Here is a 19172-nt window from a genome sequence, read left to right on the forward strand (position 1 = left end):
ATACCTTAGAATCGGTAACCTCAATCAAATTATTCACATTGCAATTCTAAATACCACAATCTACTCTGACAAATACATTTTTAAATTTTTTTTTTTCAGAAAAAAAATGCTTTGTATTGATGTTATTTTGTGTCTTTATTGTTGTTATTATTATTATTTTTTTTTGTTTTCTTTGCAGTCCAGTGCAACAACTATGCAACGATGATTCATATTTGAGTCCCCTGTAGATGGACAATAAAACGTTTATGACAAGAGAAAGAGATACCCTTTCAAAGCTGCAATTAACCACAGGATGTGTGCATAGATGGAATAACGATGCTGGTGCTGATGGTGACAAGGATTAAAATAATTGCAATCAATCTTTATCCTTTTCCCCAAACTGCTGATGTATTCATAACTCAACTACCAATCTTCGGACGACAGGTGTTGTGCCTCCGATATAGGATACCATCATCATTTTTATTGCATCGCATTGCATTGGTATTTGTGTGTAATATATATAAGTGTAGATATGTATGATGTGTATATATTTTATGTATTTAAAAATTATATTTTTAAAATCTACGTAAATATCAATGTACGGGTTTTTTTCTCTATGTGTGTTTGTTTGTAGCCACATCATTTTAATTAAATTCCAAATAATTGGTGTCTCTTTAATTAAACAAAACTAGCAATTTGCATATCGAATTTGTGTTAAGTCAATAAGTTATTTTTTTTAGTCAACTGTAAATAATTCCCTTTTTAAACAGAATTTGTAGTTAACTATATATGTATATATGTTTTTGTGTACTTGTACTTGTTCTTGGTGACCTAAGGCAAACCAAAGAATCAATAAAAGACTTTTAATAATTTGAGACCTTCGTTTTTTTGCACATTTACCCATGGAAGAGTAAGTAGAAATTTTTGTAGTTTAATCGAAATAAAATTAAAGGAGTCCAGAGATCATATCCGGAAACCTGAGGATTAGGAACCCTCAAGATGGAAGCTGTAGGTACAAATCTTGCAGCACTTCCAATGTTAATACCCTACACCAGATAGTGGTAAGGGTATTATGACTTTGTGAATTTGTTTGTAGCATGGACAAGGAAGCGAGATAGACCCATAGTTATTTTTAAGGAACTTCTTAGGATCACTTTCTGAGTCGATTTATGCGTGTAAGTCCATCTGTCTATGTACAGGGTGAGATAAAAAACTGCAACAAAGCCAAACGCCAAAATTTTTACTTTTTTTTAATTTTATTAAATGAAAGCAAACAAATAAAAAAGCTGTAAGTTCGGCCGGGCCGAACTTTGAATACACTCCGCCATTTAGTACAAAATACAAAAATACCGAATGTAGCCGTATATTAGGATCTATACGACGACGTGGACCTGGATTGGCAATTTTTGTCATAAGCTATTACAATATTCAAATGCGAAACTTAAAAAAATCGGTGAATAATGTAGCTAAAATCATCAAAATACCAAATATAGGGAGGTACCATGGGGGGTTATAAAACGTGGACCTACACAGACAATTTTCTGGCATAGGCTGTAGTATTACGAACTTCAAATGCGAAATTTGAAACAAATTTGAAATTTGTAAATAATAGGGAGGTACCGTTATATGTAGTATTCATTATGAACTTTGAAACAATTCTGGTAAATAATGTCGCTAAAATCATCAAAATACCGAATATTGGGAGGTACCGTTACATGGGGGCTATACAATGACATGGACCTACATGGCCCATTTTCTGTCCTATGCTTTAGTATACATTACGAACTTCAAATACCAATTTTGAAACAATTCCGGTAAATAATAGAGAGGTACCGTTATATATAGTATTCATTACGAACTTTGAAACAATTCTGGTAAATAATGTCGCTAAAATCATCAAAATACCGAATATAGGGAGGTACCGTTATATGGGGGCTATACGAAGACGTGAACATGGCACATTTACAATACCAAAAGTCCTGCCGACATAATACACATTTGAGTATATTTTTATCAACTTACTTCATTTCGTTCGAAAGCATTGCTAAATCGACATAGAATTTTATGCTGATCAAGAATATATATACTTCGTGGGGTCTAAAATGTATATTATGAGGTGTTACAAACGGAATGACAAACTTAATATACCTTCCATACTATGGTGGAGGGTATAAAAATGTCGGAAATAGCATCAAATTTATAATAAGTTTATATTTTTTTCAAATTGGTCACCTTTGGCACAAATTATGACCTTCAAACGGCCAATGAAACCGTCACACGCTGCCCGAATGTTGTTCTGCGGTATTTTGGCCCATTCCCGGCGAAGCGCTTGCTTGAGGTGATCGACACTTTGGTATTTTTTAGTGCCAACCTTGCTTTCCAAAATACTCCAGACACAATAGGCCAACGGATTGGTATCCGGAGATTTTGGCGGCCATTGTGTGCTGGTCATGAAGCGAGGAATCTCATTTTGTAACCATTCTTGGGTGGCGCGTGCTGAGTGCGATGGTGCTGAGTCCTGTTGGAATGTCTAAGGTCTGCGGCCAATATGTTCAGCTCACGAGCCATTTTCGGCCACTGCGACGCGGATTTCGATTACGTGGCTTCTTTACTTTTCAAACCATTTCTGCTGATGGTACTGTTTTCTTCCGTCCATTTTCTTGACGTCGGGCTATGGTACCAGTATCACGGTAACGAGCGATGGTACGAGACACAAAAGATTTATTCACATATAATAATGTGCTGTCACTGGAATAATTTTAACAGCTGTCGGACGAGTGGCGTAGAAATAACAGCAGTCTGTAGTTGGTTGCAGTTTTTTCACTTCACCCTGGGTTTCACCAAATTTGACAAAAGTTCTTGCAGGCTAAATTGGGCTTGTGTTAATCATTTACAAAAAAATTAATAATATAAATGGGAGCCGAGCAGAAATATAAAAATACCTATTTGTTTGTACCCGTTATTAAAAGAAAATTTATCGTACACAAACCACATTTCTTTCGTTCAAAATATTTCATTTGTTTTATTTACATTCATGTATTAAATAAACATAATTTTTTCAATATTATATTCAAGACAAGAAAAGGGCCGTACCATAAATTATAAAGCATCGAATTGGTAATTAAAAAACTAACAAAATAACAAAACTTTGGACATAACTAGAAAGTAGGAATTTGCAGGTGCTAGCAACCATTGTATGGTTACTCCAGTGGGATTGTGTGTGTCCATTTGCATTGAGAATAGTGGGTGTATGTTGTATATTTTAAGATTTGTTGTAGTTTAAGCCCAATATACTGCGAGCCTGAAAGTAAAAACAAAAATGTGATCATTTAATGAAAATAAACACAGACAAAAATAAAGCATAATTTTAGGCATTTACTAAATATATAAATAATATGGATTTTTTAGAAACAAATAAACAAAGTTTGAATATTCAACTCCTTATTGTATAGAAGATTGTGTGTGAAATAGATTGATATCAAGTGTGTTGCTCATCCCAAAGACCCGTATATATCACTTGAATAAATAAAACGCAGAAACGCAAAGATAGAAATCAGAAGTACGCCGTTGGATGAATAAGAACTATATCGCATAGAAATATTATCAGTACTTTATAAAGAACATGTTCTATAGGTATTCTGGTGAATATATAATTCATGTGTCTTTTCTAAATATGTTGATATTTAGGATCATTCTGAATATGTCTTCGAAAATTAGAAAATAGATAAAATATAATATTGGTATCTTATATAGAATACTTCCAAAGATATCCAAAGAGATCTACCACAATTGTTTCGATACGAATTCTGAAGAAAGAAGAAGATAGTTTAAAGACCTCCTTAGGTTATGAATACGACCTTAAATGGACTATTTATCGATAAAAGGTGTTCTTATTTAACTTGTAGGGCTAGAAGAACGCATTAGCACCCAAAACGTTAGGTGGGCCATAGACACATTCAACCGGGCAAGACGACGTTATTCCCACCTATTACAGTATGTTTCGACGTCAATATCTCCAATTCCAATTGTCTGCTTATGCCACATCCCGGTACTATGGAGGGAAGTTACGGTTACTTACATAACAAAAGCAGGGAAACCGATCAGTCTTTCATCCTTCCTTTTGAAAACATTAGAAAGGCTGATCGACACAGAAATCACGACTGTCATCAGCACAGTTCAACATGCCTGCAGGGAATGTAAATCCGTTGAAACAGTGCAACACGATGTTGTAGGGTAAATTGAGAAAAGCACGAATGACCCCTTGTTCACCTTGGCAGCTTTTGGGAGTCTTCAACAATGTCACACTCGAATCCATTCATGGTTTCCTTTTACGACTTAGATCTTGAGCAAAATGGAACAAAGGTAGTCGCTAACGCCGATGATGCTGTCCTATTTATTGCTGGGAAATTCCTACAAACAATCACAGACCTGATGCAGGGAGCTCCAATCACCATAACAAGGTGGGCACGTTGCCATGGACTGGGCGTGAACACATCAAAGTCAGAGCTCGTTCTCTTAACGAGGAAACCTAAATGTCTTTCATTTATACTATGCTAGATGGGGCCACGCTAATCCTCTCCTCTGAAGCCAAATACCTCGGCACTATCCTCGACCGCCAACTAAACCACACATCATTATAAATGGGTGTATGAGTCAATTGTTCGCCCCATCGTATCCTATTGAGCTCTAGTCTGGTGGCATCCCTTGAAAAAGTCATCCTACTTGACAAAGTTCATTGACAAAATTCAAAGAGCCGACACCCTACTAATAACGGGTGCCTTCAAGAGCAAACATTAAGCTGCGAGGAACACCCTATTGTGCTTAATCCCATTAAGCATACGCGTAGACGAACAGGCAATTAGGTGTGCTCCTCGACTCAGAGAACTAAATCAATGGCGCTGTCAATCCTTTGGACATTCTGCGCTCTTAGGGCGTGTAAAGAATGTGGGAGTGAAGCCAACACAAGTGATAATATTTCCCCACGGTTGAGCTTTGACTCACCGGACATTTACATACTTGTCAGAGACACTTGGGCCAGTAGCAATACAACTTTCAAGCTTAGAAACGACTGTAGCGTGTTCCAGGCGGAAATCTTTGCGGTCAAAAAAGCCATAGACCTATTGGTCACGAGGAATAACGAGGTTAGCGGTCCAGTGACTATATAGGTATATACCCAGGCGGCACTGAAAGCTTTAAACTCCTTCACAATTAAGTCTAGAGCTGTTTTGGAATTCAGGAGATATTTGGAAAACACTGGGTTGTCCATCAAGCTCTATTGGGTTCCTGGTCATTACAATATTCCAGGTAACGATAAACCTTTCAGCGGAAATGTGCTTAGACTACGAAAAGAACAACTTTAAGCTGTGGATTACCAAGAAACTGGTAGACAATGACAATAGTGGACTGCATCCCCGTCAAATTCTGAGGGAACACACCTCTGAAGAATAATTCAGTAACTATTTCTACTACTACTACTATTTTTCTGTATCTAAAATCCTGCCCAAAAACGACGAAGTCAAAGAGCAGCCCTTAATGCTTTAAAGATCTCAATTTAACTTACTGTCGTAAAAGCTGAATTTAAAGATCTGTGGACGCCGGATGTTGTTCCGCCAATTTTCATAAGTGTCATTTGTAATTGCACAGCATCATCCATTCGATTTTCCAAGAATTCCCAGGTTTTTCGATGGTCCGGGGAGTGATCTTGTAGCATATACAGTTCTGTCATTTTCATAATACTTGCCAGGCCAATGCGGCGAGTGTACCAACCAATCTATTAAAGAAGGCAATTTAAAATGTATTCTAAAAAAAAATGAAGGTTACTTACATCCACTGAACGATCTCCCGAATAGTAACAAATATCATCGACTAGAGTTAGAACCTGAGCCAAAGCTGTCGAGGCATTCTGTGGTAATGCTATTAAAGCCAACGCCTGAGGCCATTGACCCTTGTATGGTGCCATCATCTCGAGACGTAATCGAACAAAACGTACCAAAAATTCTAGAGGGTTACCAATTTCCTTTTTACCATCGTCCGTTTCTTTCTTGAGGATTTTCAATAGTTCTTCATTGCATTTGCCATTGAAATAGGAGACCAAATCGAAACCACCCTGAGGGAACATGCCATGTACCACACTGGGATAGCCGGCATCTTCGGCTCCTTGTACAATGGCATTGCGGGTCCAGCCCAAAGTGGGAACATGTTGTAAGGCAGCCTCTAAGATTTTTACACGCACAGCCTCGGCTTTGGCATCTCTTTCGTTTTCTTCTTCTTTGCTTTTAGCTTTTTCTTGTTCTTCGAATTCAGCTTCACGTTTTTCTTCTCTGGCCCGGAATTCATCAATACTTTCTGTGGATTTTTTACAATATGTCCTAATCTGATTAGTGCTGTGACATTGTGTAGTGGTGGACAGTTTTAATGAGCATCGACCAATTGAATTCCGTGAACTATCACTAGCAGCCAAAGAGTTCCAGTATTGCAGAGATTGTTGGAGTTTCTTACTGTCGGTTTTTTCATGGAAATTGTCATAATTAATGGCCACAACTGGCGAGGTGATTAAGTTACGACAGGCAACATGGCTTATGTTAACATCTGAAAATAAAAATATTGAAAGCATGTAAAAGTTATTAAATTGTTTAATATATGCTTCCGTTGCAGTACCTGCTTGGGTGTTATCGTGGGAGTCATCCAAACCATCATATGGTGGATAATACTCCCCCGCCCAGACGTGTCAGGGAGGACATACATTATCTAGAAAGGGAGATCCAACAAGAGAAAGCCTCTAGACAGAAGCCTATCAGACAGGTCGGAAAACATTATAGAACAAAAAAGGAAAAACCAGTGTTGTGCAAAATTTGCAAATACTAATATTTATATCAGTGCTATGTCAGGTGGTAAATGGGCAACATCGGCACACTCCATCAAGTACCTCCCCCACATAGTGTTAAAATTTTAAATATTTATAACCCTCGTAAAATGTGAAATAAGCATCAGATTCTCTTCAAATTTCGCCCACCCCAACATTTTTGATATCACGTAGTCTGGGGTGAAGATAGAATATATCGGACCACTCCGATACCTCCCCCACAACGGGTCAACCTTTGGAATTACCATGAAGCTCATAATGCGCGAAGTTCCGATCACTTTCTAACTTCCCAAATCTCAAATATTTCTCATAACAGTTCAAAATGTTGGATAACGACGACGCTCATAAGATCCGAAATGAAATTTCTTTTATAAAACATTTTTAATTTCACAAGATTTGGCGTGAAAATGATAAATATCGGAAATCTGTTGTGAATCTGGAATTGACTCACTCCTTCGCGTATCTCGCCCACAATTTGTTCCAATTTTGATTGATTAAAAATTGATAATAGATGCTGATTTTCTTTAAATTTTTCGCATGCCAAAATTTTTACCAGTATTAGATGAAGTGGGCCACTTTGGTCCACGATATCTGGCACCTCACGCATGTGTCAACATTTTCCGAAATTCTTTAACCTAGGCAGGGAGCTCAAAGAAAATATGGAAAAGTTAAAGTAAAGAAATTTGATGGATATAAGATAACGTCTAAATTCAGTTCCCAATGGGAAACTTCCTTCAAAAGTTAATCGACACATAGCATTCTGAAATTAATTTCACCCAAACAGCTATACATTATAAAACATTAAACTTTGGTGAAACATGTTTTTACCCTATAATCTCTATATATTTATAAGCTTGAAGGAGTTAGATATACTTATAGCTGTCATATCGACGTTTTTAGGTTAATTTGCCAGGGCAATTAAAAAGATGCAACATAGTAGATTTTTGGAGATTTTCATCGATCCACTGCTAATATGAATTCAGACAGCTACACCATCGTTAAAGAGGTAGTTGGCGATGTTCTTCAACTATAAAGATAGATGGTGGACTTTCAGGACGCTAATCAAAATTTACTGGTAAATTCTCGCAAACGATATCGGAGATAATCTCCTATTTATAAATTTTAATACCTACATTTTAAATTGATTAAATTGATAATTTCGATTTAAATACAAGACTTCGAGATTTTGAGAGTTGTGTATGTGTATGTATTATTTTTTATCAATTTAAGAAGTACACACAGAAATTCATTTAGGTCGACATTTTTCGAATTAAATGCGAAAATTTAGGAATTACGTATTGCATCGATTACGGAATTAGTAGGACATTGGACCTCTATCTCCAGATCGTGATAGTTCTTCCTGACACACCTGAACAATAGAGTACTATCCACCAAATGATGACTTGGATGACTACATCTCCTTAAACAAAACTATACCTAGTCTATACTTTATAGTTGTGAAGATTTGACCGAATTCTTTCATCCTTTTTTTTTTTTTTTTTTTTTTGCAGCACATTCACAAAGGAAAAAACTTTGACTACCTTAATGCCAACTTCCTTATACATCAAGTTAAACTAAATTGAAAACAATACATCTCAAACATGTGCAGGGTAAAAAAGTTAACATTTATTATTATTTCATAATTTGTTCGATACGTTTCTACGTATTCAAAGCGTCACTTTTCAATTCATGTATCGGAGCATTGTCGAAACACTCGCAAACACGTCCCAGCAGACTTCGAATCAAATCGAAAGTACATAGATTCTGGTTGAGTAATTCAATCTTTTTGTCACGACTCAACTGGAAATCCACACCAGCCCCGGTAGTGTCATTTTGCACAGCAATATCCAGCATCTTTAATTGTTCCATATCGATGGGGGTGTCTCGACCCTCCTGCACCTTTTTCAATTCACCTTTGTAATGGGCCTCGGACAAATCCAAACCCTTACGCAAGGGCGATAAATAGTTTTCTTCAATGTCCTTGGTAAAGGACCAAAATCCTGTGCGATTTTCGGCATCTTTCAGGGCAATGAAACGCAAAGCGTTGAGGGTAGAAATGATTTTATCCGAATTCTCGATTAGATCAGTCTCAACACCATGTGGCAGTTTACAGATGTTATGGAGAAAAATGGAACGGAAATCTTGTCCCGCAAATGTTGTGGGCAATGGTGATGATGTCTTCAATGCTTCCGCAACTAAATCCTTGTAGATTGTACTCAAATAACCACAAAGGCCTTGGTGATTGACAGTGGCCATAAGATTCTTTAAGATCAGATATTTTCCCTCATCGTCGAAGGACAAAATGTATTGGCGTAATACTTTAACACCTTGTTGCCGTATATGGGTCTGTGACGAAAATCCCACCAGATGACATAGAGATTTACAAAAATCTTTGTGAATATCCAAATCTAGATCAATGGAAGGTATCTTTCGGTTTGCCAAATTTGTGAGGGATTTTTCCACCAGTTTTAGAGCTTTTTCGTGGAGAGCGGGAAATTTTTCATTGAGCAATTCTTGGGCCAAATAAATCGTCATTTCACAGACATACATGGGATTGTAAACTCGTGGAATGTGTGAGGCCCCAATACCCTCGGCAATAACTAAATAATAGAATATGGCCAAATTGCCCAGTGGCATATCATCTTCACTCAAGAACCTATTGCCAATCCTATTTCCAGTAAGACCATCGTTCTCTTTAGCTTTTAATTTCCATCGGTATTTTGTCTCCACAAACGAGAGGAAAAAGTAAGGATCGGGCACACACTTGATAACGCCCTGTACCAGAGAACGGGCACATTGTAGCGAATAGGTGTTGGTCTTACTCTCCAACCTGTTGCTCAAGTCGAGCAGTGAAAATGGATTGCCCATAACATCGACCAGAAAACAACACAAAATGTTACGTCTACTGGCTGATGTGCAATTACGGAATATCTCCTTTTCACTGCGTGGCTTGGAACAGATATCGGACAAAAGCGGCTGATAGAATAAGTCCAGAGTGATGTAGTGCATCAATATGTTTTGAACATCTTCATCCTGTTCCAGAAGTTGCTTCTCCTTTTCATCATAGCCGACGTATAAGTACTCGGGTTCTGGTAACATGGCCAAACGGGTCCAAATCGATTGCAATGCCCATTCCAGTGACATTGCTTTACGGTCGCCTAGCCGTAAGAGGACCACTTGCATAGCTCTCAAGGCCGAGTTGAAGACGCGTTCGAACATATTTTCCTCCACCAGTTCCAGCAATTCCATTAACAAAGATTCTGGTGGGGTATGTGCGGCCATTGTCTTCAACAATTCTTCGGCACATATGAACAGCTCCGGTTCCTTCTGGTGCACTTCTTTAGTCAGGTAATCTTTGCACACATCATTGTATAAATCAATGGAAATTTCTCGCAACAAGGACACATTCCGCGGTGCCTCATTGGCGCTGGTGAATAGCAGAGCAACTCCTTCATATTGACGTTCTTTGATCAGCTGTTTGACCAAAGCCTTGAGATTTTCCCCATGTTCGGTCGGCGGTGCCGGTTTGTCAAAGCTGACTTCATTTTCATCAGTCATTGAATATTCATGTTCCAACTCTTCACTCATTGCTCGATGTCTCCAAGGTCTATTTTTAACTTCACTTTGTTCTATTTACTTCTAATGATCTATTCACAAAATTCATTAATTAATGCAAATTAATTTTGCAAATTTTGCGAACTGAATGCCTCTTTGTAATCTCGACGTACGAATTCAATGCTTTGTTGCCTCACTCACAAAAAGAGGTCATTCATAGCGTGCTCTTAGCAAGAACTACTTTTTTTCTCTCACACTCTCTTACAATTTAGTTTTAGCGCAAAAGAACAACAACAAAAGAATCACACTTTCGTAACAAGAAGAATCAACCACCATGGGGCTACAAATTATTGTGAAATAGTTTAACTGCGTTTGTATTTTAAATATTGTCCAGAAATATTTCACACATCCTTTTTTTATTTTATGTCCATTGCCTTGACTTACTTTTGTTATTTAATAATTTTTGTAATTTTATTATTTTATTTAGAGCGCTAAAATTTGCCATTTTCCTCTACTCCAGCACCACACTCAGAAACGACAAACGAAACGTCTTTTTGTACTTGTAAATAAGAACTGAAATTGAAAGCAGAAGAGAGAGCGCAACATAAAAAACGACCAAAGAGTTGTTGTTTTGTTTATTATGGGAATTGGAGATTTAAGAGAGAACAGCTGTCAAAGCAATGCACAGTGCTGTTATTTTGGTTATTTGAATGGGTGTTCCAATAAGAAATGCGTGCCATGAGGGTAGTTGCTATTAAGGGGGTTCACATTTGATGTTTAAAAACAACCCACTTGGCCGATTGTTTTACGACACCTTCATATTGGATTTTTTATTCGAATTATGTATTCATTTACGTACAAGAATTTTTAACCTTTGTAACCTTGTACTAGAAACGGGTCCCCTTGGAGGAATGAAGACAATGTGGGGCATAGCAATCACCTGAATACAATTTTTTTCTTTCGGTAGTCTTGAAAGTGACTTTTGGTAGTCGTGAAAGATGAGATAAAAAATGCAAAAAAGTCAAACGCCATAATTTTTACATTTTTTTAAATTTAATTGAATGAAAGCAAAAAATGTCGGAAATACCATCAAATTTTTGAATAAGTTCAGATTTGTTCGAATTGGTCACCTTTGGCACGAAGTATGGCCTTCAAAGGTAAATGAAACCGTCACACGCTGCCCGAATGTTGCTCTGCGGTATTTTGACCCATTCCCGACGAAGCGCTTGATTGAGGTTATCGCTTGTGATTGCTTCCCAAAATACTCCAGACGTAATGAGTCTATTTTCTTTCTGTTACGGTGTAAATTCTTGTACTTTTTGGAATTTCAATGGCTTTACACCGGGCTCATCTTTCAATATTTGCCGAATGGAACATCGCGATATTTTCAGCTCACGAGCCATTTTTCGGCTACTGCGAACTATTTCTGCTGATGTTGCTGTTTTCTTCCGTCCACCTTCTTGACTTCGGGCTACGCTACCAGTATCACGGTAACGAGCGTGACTTAAATGCTGGAGATGTCTAACGATAGCCACTTGTGGTTTTCCAGCCAAATATAAAGAAATCACACTATCACGCTTGAATTCCATCACAAAACTTTTTTGTGGAAAATTCTCACCAAAATTCTTTTGTATGCTTGTAAACAGTATAATGAGCTGTCACTGGAATAATTTTAACAGCTGCTTAGAAGCAGTCTGAAGTTGATTACAGTTTTTTTCATCTCACCCTGTATAATTCTATGCTCCAGTTTGTAATTCGTAACATTTCAATTGTTATTCGATAGTTCCGTTTAAAATTCGAACTATTCTATTTGTAATTCGAATTATATTATTTACCTTTCAAACAAACAAATACAAAGCCAATGTCAAACACTTTTTGTATTTTCGGTTTTGTATTCAAACGAAAAAATAATTATAATTACAAATGGAAAAACTCAAATTAAATTGAATAATTTTAATTTCAAATGGAATTCTCGAATAACAATTGAAATATATTGAAATTCAAATGGAAATATTCGGATTTTGAAATTCTAAAATTTTACGTTTCGAATTAAGTCAAAAAATTATTCATATATTTTTGGCAGATTGGTCGAAACAATTCTTCTTTTATTTTTATGGTATATAAAATCCGGGATTTCAAACAAATAAAATATAATGTATTATTGCCAGGGAGCCCACGGAGCATGGGACTACCTTATATAATTGTGTCATGATAATTTCATTGTAGAATTAAGAAGGTAAAGTAATGCAATCATATGATTACAACTTTTTTCAAAATTATTGACTACATCTCATTGTCAAAATGTATGTTTACAAATCCATTGTATACACACAAATCGGAGATGGGAACCTATTTTCTTTGCATTGAAATTTAACAAGGTAAGTTACAGAAAATGCAGAGATGGGAATGCTTATTTGAAATGACTTTACCTTCTTAATTTTGCCATGGGTTAATACAAACAATACACAAATAAAAAAGTTAACCATTTTGTGCTAGGGAAGAACCTGTTATTTTCGCTGTCGCGCTCATTAGAGTTAGTTTTTTACTGTTTTCCAAAAGTCTAAATTGATGTTTTCCAGCTAATCGCCTGAACTGACTGGACATTTGATATCCAAAATGAATTATACAGAAAATTCATCTGTCTGTTTGATAATACGAAAAATTGTTATGATAAATATTTTTTTCAGTAAGAAATTTTAAACTTTTTATAACTTAGTAATTGCTCTGTTCCAGATCTGCAAGAATGTAAACATTTTTAAAGTACGTTTATATATATGAGGGTTAACCCACTGGATTTGGATTTAAATTGTCATATTGTCGTGTGATTGCACAATTTATTGTCCAATGCGACAATCAAAAATAAATTGTGTTGATTTGCGGCAATCAAATACAACTCTGGTACGACAATCGTGTGAACTGTTAATAGACAACCTTGCGCAAATTTAAATTTGAAAAATGCGTCAATATTTATTGTTTTCTAGTGCGTCAATCAAAGAAGACAATACGCGTCAATAACCTGATTTTTTTTAAATAATATTTTTTCTTGTGTTTGTACCGTCAACATTTCTTTGTCGTAAGTAAAGTAAAGTTAATTTAAATTGTTGTATTTGCTATAATTATGTTCATATTATGTATTTGCAGCTTTAATATGGAATTCGGTGATTGCATTGTATACGAAAATTCAGCTGAGCTTGAGTTCTTTTCCCCCGATCAGCAACCAGAAACACCTGTGCCGAAAAAAAGAAAAAAACCAAGTGTAATTTGTTCCTGGACCTACACTGCAATACAGGAGCTGATACAAGCTGTGGAACAGCATCCATGTGTTTGGCAGTATTCATCCACCGAGTACAAAGATAGGAATAAACGGGAGCAGGCATGGCGGGAAATTGAAAAAATGTGTACAGGGCACACGGTGGAAGACTGCAAGGCCAAATGGTGCAACATTAAAACGGCCTTTCAAAATGTAAAAAAAAAACTAAAATCAAAATCTGGTCAGGGAGCCGAAAATACCATACCACATTGGCCGCATTGGTCTGCAATGCAATTTTACAACGACCACTCTGTGTCAAAAATGTCAAGTACAGTGTCAACATTAGATTTGGATGACTCTGGAAGTACTTCACAACATGCCGCTGCTGAGATTGTAAAGGTAGACAAAAGTGACATTTTGCAGCGTGCAGTTAAGTGTTTAGATGCGGAGGAAGATAATTGGCACGCGATTGGGATGTATTTGGCATCACAAATGCGAGAAATTGCCAAGAAAAACAAGAAGGCTGCGAACAAACTGCATTTCCAGCTTGTCAAAGTCGTAATGGATGCAGCTTTGGAAGCTGAAGAAGATAATTAAGCCTTGATAAATTTTTTGCGTTATATTTCATTTTTTAAATTGAATTTTTATAGTATGTATATGTAAGTTTTTGTTTTGTTATTTTGTTTGCAATATTGAAGTACCTTCCTAGTCCGTATTTTTTTAGATACTAAAAATGAATTAAATAAAACTATAGTAAATTTTCTGATTTAAAATTAAAGTTTAAATTTTATTTGATATATAAAATTATTTATATATTTTTATATTGCCAGCTCAATTCTCCAATAGGAGACATGAAATACTTTTCCATTTCATCCCGAACAGCCTTTGCTTCACTTGTTATATAAGAACTTGGAACATTTTCTGTTCCACTCACAGCATCTAGTGGGAAGTCATTTCGCCATGTACCAGGAATTAAAGCACCGTCCTCATCGTAGCGATCAACAAGCAACGACGTTGTATAATTTAAATTTTTTTTTAACAAAAAATTGTGTAATGCACAGCAAGCTAGAGTTGTAGAGGTTGTTTTCTCTGCATTAAGCTTGGAAGGGCGTGAAAAAATTTGAAATCGCTTGACCATTATGCCAAATGCATTTTCTACAACACGTCGTGCTCTCGATAGCCTGTAGTTAAATATTCTCTGCCCTGCAGATAAACTTTTACCAGGATATGGCTTCAGCAAATGTTTCTGCATGCGGAAAGCATCATCCGCAACCAAAACAAATGGAACATTTGCTTGACGACCTGGCAATGGTTTTGGAAGTGGCAAATTTAGCTCATTATTGTTTAAAGCACGTTGAAAAGTACAGTCTCCAAAGACTCCACCATCCGACACACGACCATTACAGCCAACATCAACGTATAAAAAGTTGTATTCGGCATCAACAACTGCCATTAGCACTATACTATGTGTACCTTTATAGTTATAGAAGGTGCTTCCTGAATTAGGTGGTGCTATAATTTGCACATGTTTGCCGTCAACCGCCCCTATGCAGTTCGGGAAGTTCCATAGTTTGTTAAATTTGAAAGCAACGACATTCCATTCTTCCTGCGTGGATGGTATCTACATACATATCAAAAGAAATAATAAGTCAATTAAAAAGCATAAATATGTGTGTATTTAGATTTTTCATACCTTTATGTATGCACCTTTTAACGCTTTATAAATAGCATCACAAACAATTGGTACGAAAAGTGATATGGTATTTGGGGCAACACGGAAGAAGACCGAAAGACTTTTATAACTGTCACCAGATGCAAGAAATCGAAGTGTCACAGCTAAGCGTATTTGTTCGGGAATAGCCTTTCGCATGTTTGTGTCTTGTTTTTTAATATATGGTGACACTAGTTGCAACAATTCGATAAACGTTTCGTCATCCATCCGGATAAAATTTTTAAACAAAAACTTTTGGTTTTCGATTTCCCGGAATTCCATTAATGTTTTGTCATATGCACCATCAGTGCTTCTTTTTGTGAGCCACTCTCTGACCCACGTACTTCTATTTACTTTTTTTTTCTTTTCTTTCCTTTCATTTTTCTCATCGTCAAATGCACACACCATAATTATAGCTGCTGCAATTTTCTTTTTTTTTTAAAGAACACATCTTAATAAAACAAATTTTTAAATGCTTTAACATTTTTAATAAACAAACTTTGACACATAGCAGCTGCTTCTGATATTTGCCGTGTAATAGAACAATCGTGTGACTGAAGTTGGACAATAATTGTCACTTGATGGTTTTGAGACAATATGCGGCAATCAAATTTATGAAAAGTTGGACAATCATGTGACCGCAGAGAATTTGATTGTGACAATTTATTTATTGTAGTAAAACTTTGGACAATAAAAATTGGTTTAAATTGGCGCATTGCGACAATCATGTGATCCCACCTTAACCCTACAAAAAGTTCTAACGTAAACATGGCATTACTCCCATAACCAATTCTTCATTTATGATATCGGAAAAAATGCGAAACTTGTAGAGTCTTGCAGTTTCTGAAAAATAAAACATTGCGAATATACTCTCATTTATTGGATTTTGGTTTATCAGAAATATTTTCTACAAATAATTGGCTCTTATCGTATCGTATACACACCCATACAAACAATCGATTATCATATAAAACTGTCAATTTTGAGCGACTGTGTGTATGTGTAACACCAGCAATCGATTAATCGAAAGTCGACTTACGTATCCCTAGGAAAAATGTAACAGTCGTTCAGCAGCCATCGTAGAGAGTGCTTGTTCTCGCGTAGTCGGAATTTGTTGTTTATGTTGTGAAAGAGAAGAGTGGGAGAGTTAGAGAGTTGAAATTTGCATTGATTGAAGTTTTCAGTGCTGGTGGGGAAGTGCAAATTATTTTTGCTGCCAAAAATCCAAGTTTATGAAAGAAAACATAGTTAATTGAAGTTGGCTCAAATTAAAATTGTGTTTTTTGTTGTGGCTTTAAATTGAAATATAATTATATTCAATGGAATATGGAAAATCATATTAATTCAAGTGTGGAGAAAATCTCATTGTGTTATTTACTTTTTCCCCCTTGTTTTTTCATATATTCTTAACTCTCCGGCGATTGGTGTTTAGTGGTGTATTTGTATTGTGTGCGAACGAGAGAAAAGTGCGTGCTGTTTGTTGTGCGAGAGGGTGGAATAGGAATTGCGGGGGAAAATTACTTGGCGGAGAAGTATTTTTTTACTGAAACACAAAAAGCCTGCTGCAAAGCAGAAGAAGAAAATGGTCAATTAGTGAAGTTGCAAAAATCAAGTATACAAAATTTAATTGTATTTTTTTAAACTTGTGCACGTCAAAATGGCATAAAATGGAATATCGAAGTGAAATCAAAATGTTTTAAACGCAAATACAAAATAAGTAAGAGAAAAAGAGATATCTTTATTTGTTTGCTGCAGCTCGGGGCGGCGGCTGTTGCAATTGGAAAACGATATTGTGGATTTTTGTTGGTTGGGTTTGTAGTTGTTGTTGTTGTGGTTGGTAATATACAACCTAAGTGGAGCCCAAAATCCTGTGTCGGTCACTGTGTTGTTGGTAACCACAAATGAAAAAAGAAAAAACCGGCTAACCTATCCAACCAAACAGCCAGCAGAGCAGAGCCATTGATTCATCTTTAGAGGCCAAAAGAAAAATCACAAAATCCTGTTTTGTAACCTTAAGAAATTAAGATAGAAGAAGAAGAAAAGGAGGAGAAGAAAAGAAACATCTCAACATACACACACGCCCAACTAAACTTCATAATTGTGTTCAAATGAACTTTGTGGATAATTGTGCACAAAAGCAACAACAACGAAGATGAAGATATAGCTCAAACAGCGACAAATAACTACAAAACAACGACATTAAACTAAAACAAAACAATTCAAGTGCAAAACTAAAAACAAATAAATAAACGAACGTCATTATTACGAAGAGGAGCAGCAGCAGCAACAACATCATCATCATTATTATTAGAGTCAACATCATTATTATATTTGGCTAAGAGCGGCAGAAAGCATCACCAGCCAGCCAGCAGCAGTCAACTACTTTCCCCTTTTGAAAAGAAAATTTTGCAAAGAAACGGCTCCAACATGTCGACACGTTCTCAGCTAACAAAGGATTTAAATGGTGAGTATCGTTTCAGGTTCGTGTTGCAGTTAACACCAAAATTTCTCCAACAACAGCAAAACCAAATTGTGGAAATATTAGTTTTTTTTCTCTTGCTTTTGTTTATGTCATTAAATCACAGTTTGTTTTGGGGGTTTTATTGCTGCTCCCATTTATTGCCAATTTGTTTAGAAGAAATGTTAGGAGTTTGGGTATATGGTTCTGAATTCGTTTTTTTTAAACACCTTCATTGTGGATAATTTGTGTGTGTTTATATGTGTGAGTAAATGCGTTTTGTGAAGTCTGGTGGAGGTGCATGCAGAGATGGATTCGTTAAACTTCAAAGTAAACAGGATAATTGTTTTAAGGCTAAGCCGTTCATGTATGTCAAAAAAAAAAAAAAAAAATGCGAAAGAAAAACACCAAATCTTTGTGTGTTTTAAAAATGTTTAATGTTTTTATATATGAATAATATAAAAACATTACTAACATAATGATAAAAGACAGAACTAGAAACCATATTCAAAAATAAATAAGTTATTATGTACGGAACTTGATATTTCCTAAGATGTTGGTCTAAAAAGTTCCAAAAGCATTCTTCGTATTGCTTTTAACGAGTGGAATTGAAAAGAAGGTCTAGTTTAAAACGATATAGGCAAACCATTTTCATGAGGAAGTCAAATTGTTGAGGTATTCCGGAATTTAAGTTGTATGTATTCTCTAAATGTTTTGCTATTACCAAAAAACGGTAACTTTAAAACGAAAAAATTTTCAAAAAAGACGTTGTACAAGTTAAGACCCTTACCTAACGGTAGGTTTTAGCAATTACTTTAACTTCCGAAAATAAAAGATATTAAAAAAATATTTTATCAATTAATGTCGTTAAATATCAGAAAATATAAATATCGTTAAATCTCAGTATTATGGACATCCACAATATATCGTTTTAGTTGGTCCCTGATATCTACTTATAGCAATATTTTAAGTAGAAATGTATTATGACATTGTATTTTCAAAATTCAATCACAATTTCCATAAAAATATTAGTCATATTTGAGATATAGCAAATCGATTTATGGCAAAACCTGTGAAAACCAAGACTGCCTATGGAAATATTGAAATAAATTCGAGGCTGACTTTAAATACGCAAATACTTTGTGTTTTTCTAGTTTTTGCTTGTTAGAGTGTGGTTACAGTAGTTTTTTTTGCCGGGTTAACATTTGAACATTTGACGTATAACCAATGACATTGACAGTTTAAACCCATTGGATTTACTAAATTTGATAAACTATAAATGTCGTTAAATTGATTTATCTAATTCGCATAGAAATTTTGCACACATGTGAATTTTGCCAGTAGGCAGGTTAATTTC

At 35.8% G+C, this 19172-nt stretch overlaps 5 protein-coding genes across 8 annotated transcripts in view; 3 read left to right on the top strand and 2 right to left on the bottom strand.

Annotated features, from left to right (window-relative positions):
* The window catches only part of LOC101888248 (tyrosine-protein kinase receptor torso), a 257277-nt gene extending 256423 nt beyond the window's left edge, over positions 1–854 (top strand). For all 3 annotated transcript variants that reach the window (XM_059125667.1, XM_059125673.1, XM_059125675.1), the window contains exon 18: positions 179–854. In XM_059125667.1, the coding sequence (XP_058981650.1) occupies positions 179–227 (49 nt within the window). In that variant the 3' untranslated portion in view covers positions 228–854. The remainder of the gene's footprint in view (positions 1–178) is intronic.
* A 2118-nt stretch (positions 855–2972) lies between these two features.
* LOC101901689 (ubiquinone biosynthesis protein COQ9, mitochondrial) lies at positions 2973–10980 on the bottom strand. Its single transcript, XM_005181817.4, has 4 exons — positions 10841–10980; positions 5804–6567; positions 5540–5749; positions 2973–3280 (listed from the first exon to the last, which is right to left on the bottom strand). The coding sequence occupies exons 1-4, from the start codon at positions 10899–10901 to the stop codon at positions 3242–3244; spliced, it is 1074 nt and encodes a 357-aa protein (XP_005181874.1). The 5' UTR covers positions 10902–10980; the 3' UTR covers positions 2973–3241.
* A 2304-nt stretch (positions 10981–13284) lies between these two features.
* Positions 13285–14364, top strand: LOC101888067 (uncharacterized). Its single transcript, XM_005181823.2, has 2 exons — positions 13285–13469; positions 13538–14364. Exon 2 carries the CDS (start codon positions 13545–13547, stop codon positions 14241–14243), a length of 699 nt encoding a protein of 232 aa, XP_005181880.2. The 5' UTR covers positions 13285–13469; positions 13538–13544; the 3' UTR covers positions 14244–14364.
* Positions 14365–14441: 77 nt separating this feature from the next.
* Positions 14442–16083, bottom strand: LOC101887897 (uncharacterized). The gene is made up of 2 exons (XM_005181822.4): positions 15340–16083; positions 14442–15267 (listed from the first exon to the last, which is right to left on the bottom strand). Exons 1-2 carry the CDS (start codon positions 15763–15765, stop codon positions 14455–14457), a joined length of 1239 nt encoding a protein of 412 aa, XP_005181879.3. The 5' UTR covers positions 15766–16083; the 3' UTR covers positions 14442–14454.
* A 349-nt stretch (positions 16084–16432) lies between these two features.
* Positions 16433–19172, top strand: part of LOC101900723 (F-actin-uncapping protein LRRC16A) — a 133511-nt gene continuing 130771 nt past the window's right edge. For both annotated transcript variants that reach the window (XM_059125715.1, XM_005181813.4), the window contains exon 1: positions 16433–17821. In XM_059125715.1, the coding sequence (XP_058981698.1) occupies positions 17785–17821 (37 nt within the window). In that variant the 5' untranslated portion in view covers positions 16433–17784. The remainder of the gene's footprint in view (positions 17822–19172) is intronic.

The sequence above is a fragment of the Musca domestica genome, unplaced genomic scaffold (genome assembly GCF_030504385.1).
Source record: "Musca domestica strain aabys unplaced genomic scaffold, Musca_domestica.polishedcontigs.V.1.1 10, whole genome shotgun sequence".
Taxonomy (NCBI): Eukaryota; Metazoa; Arthropoda; class Insecta; order Diptera; family Muscidae; genus Musca; species Musca domestica.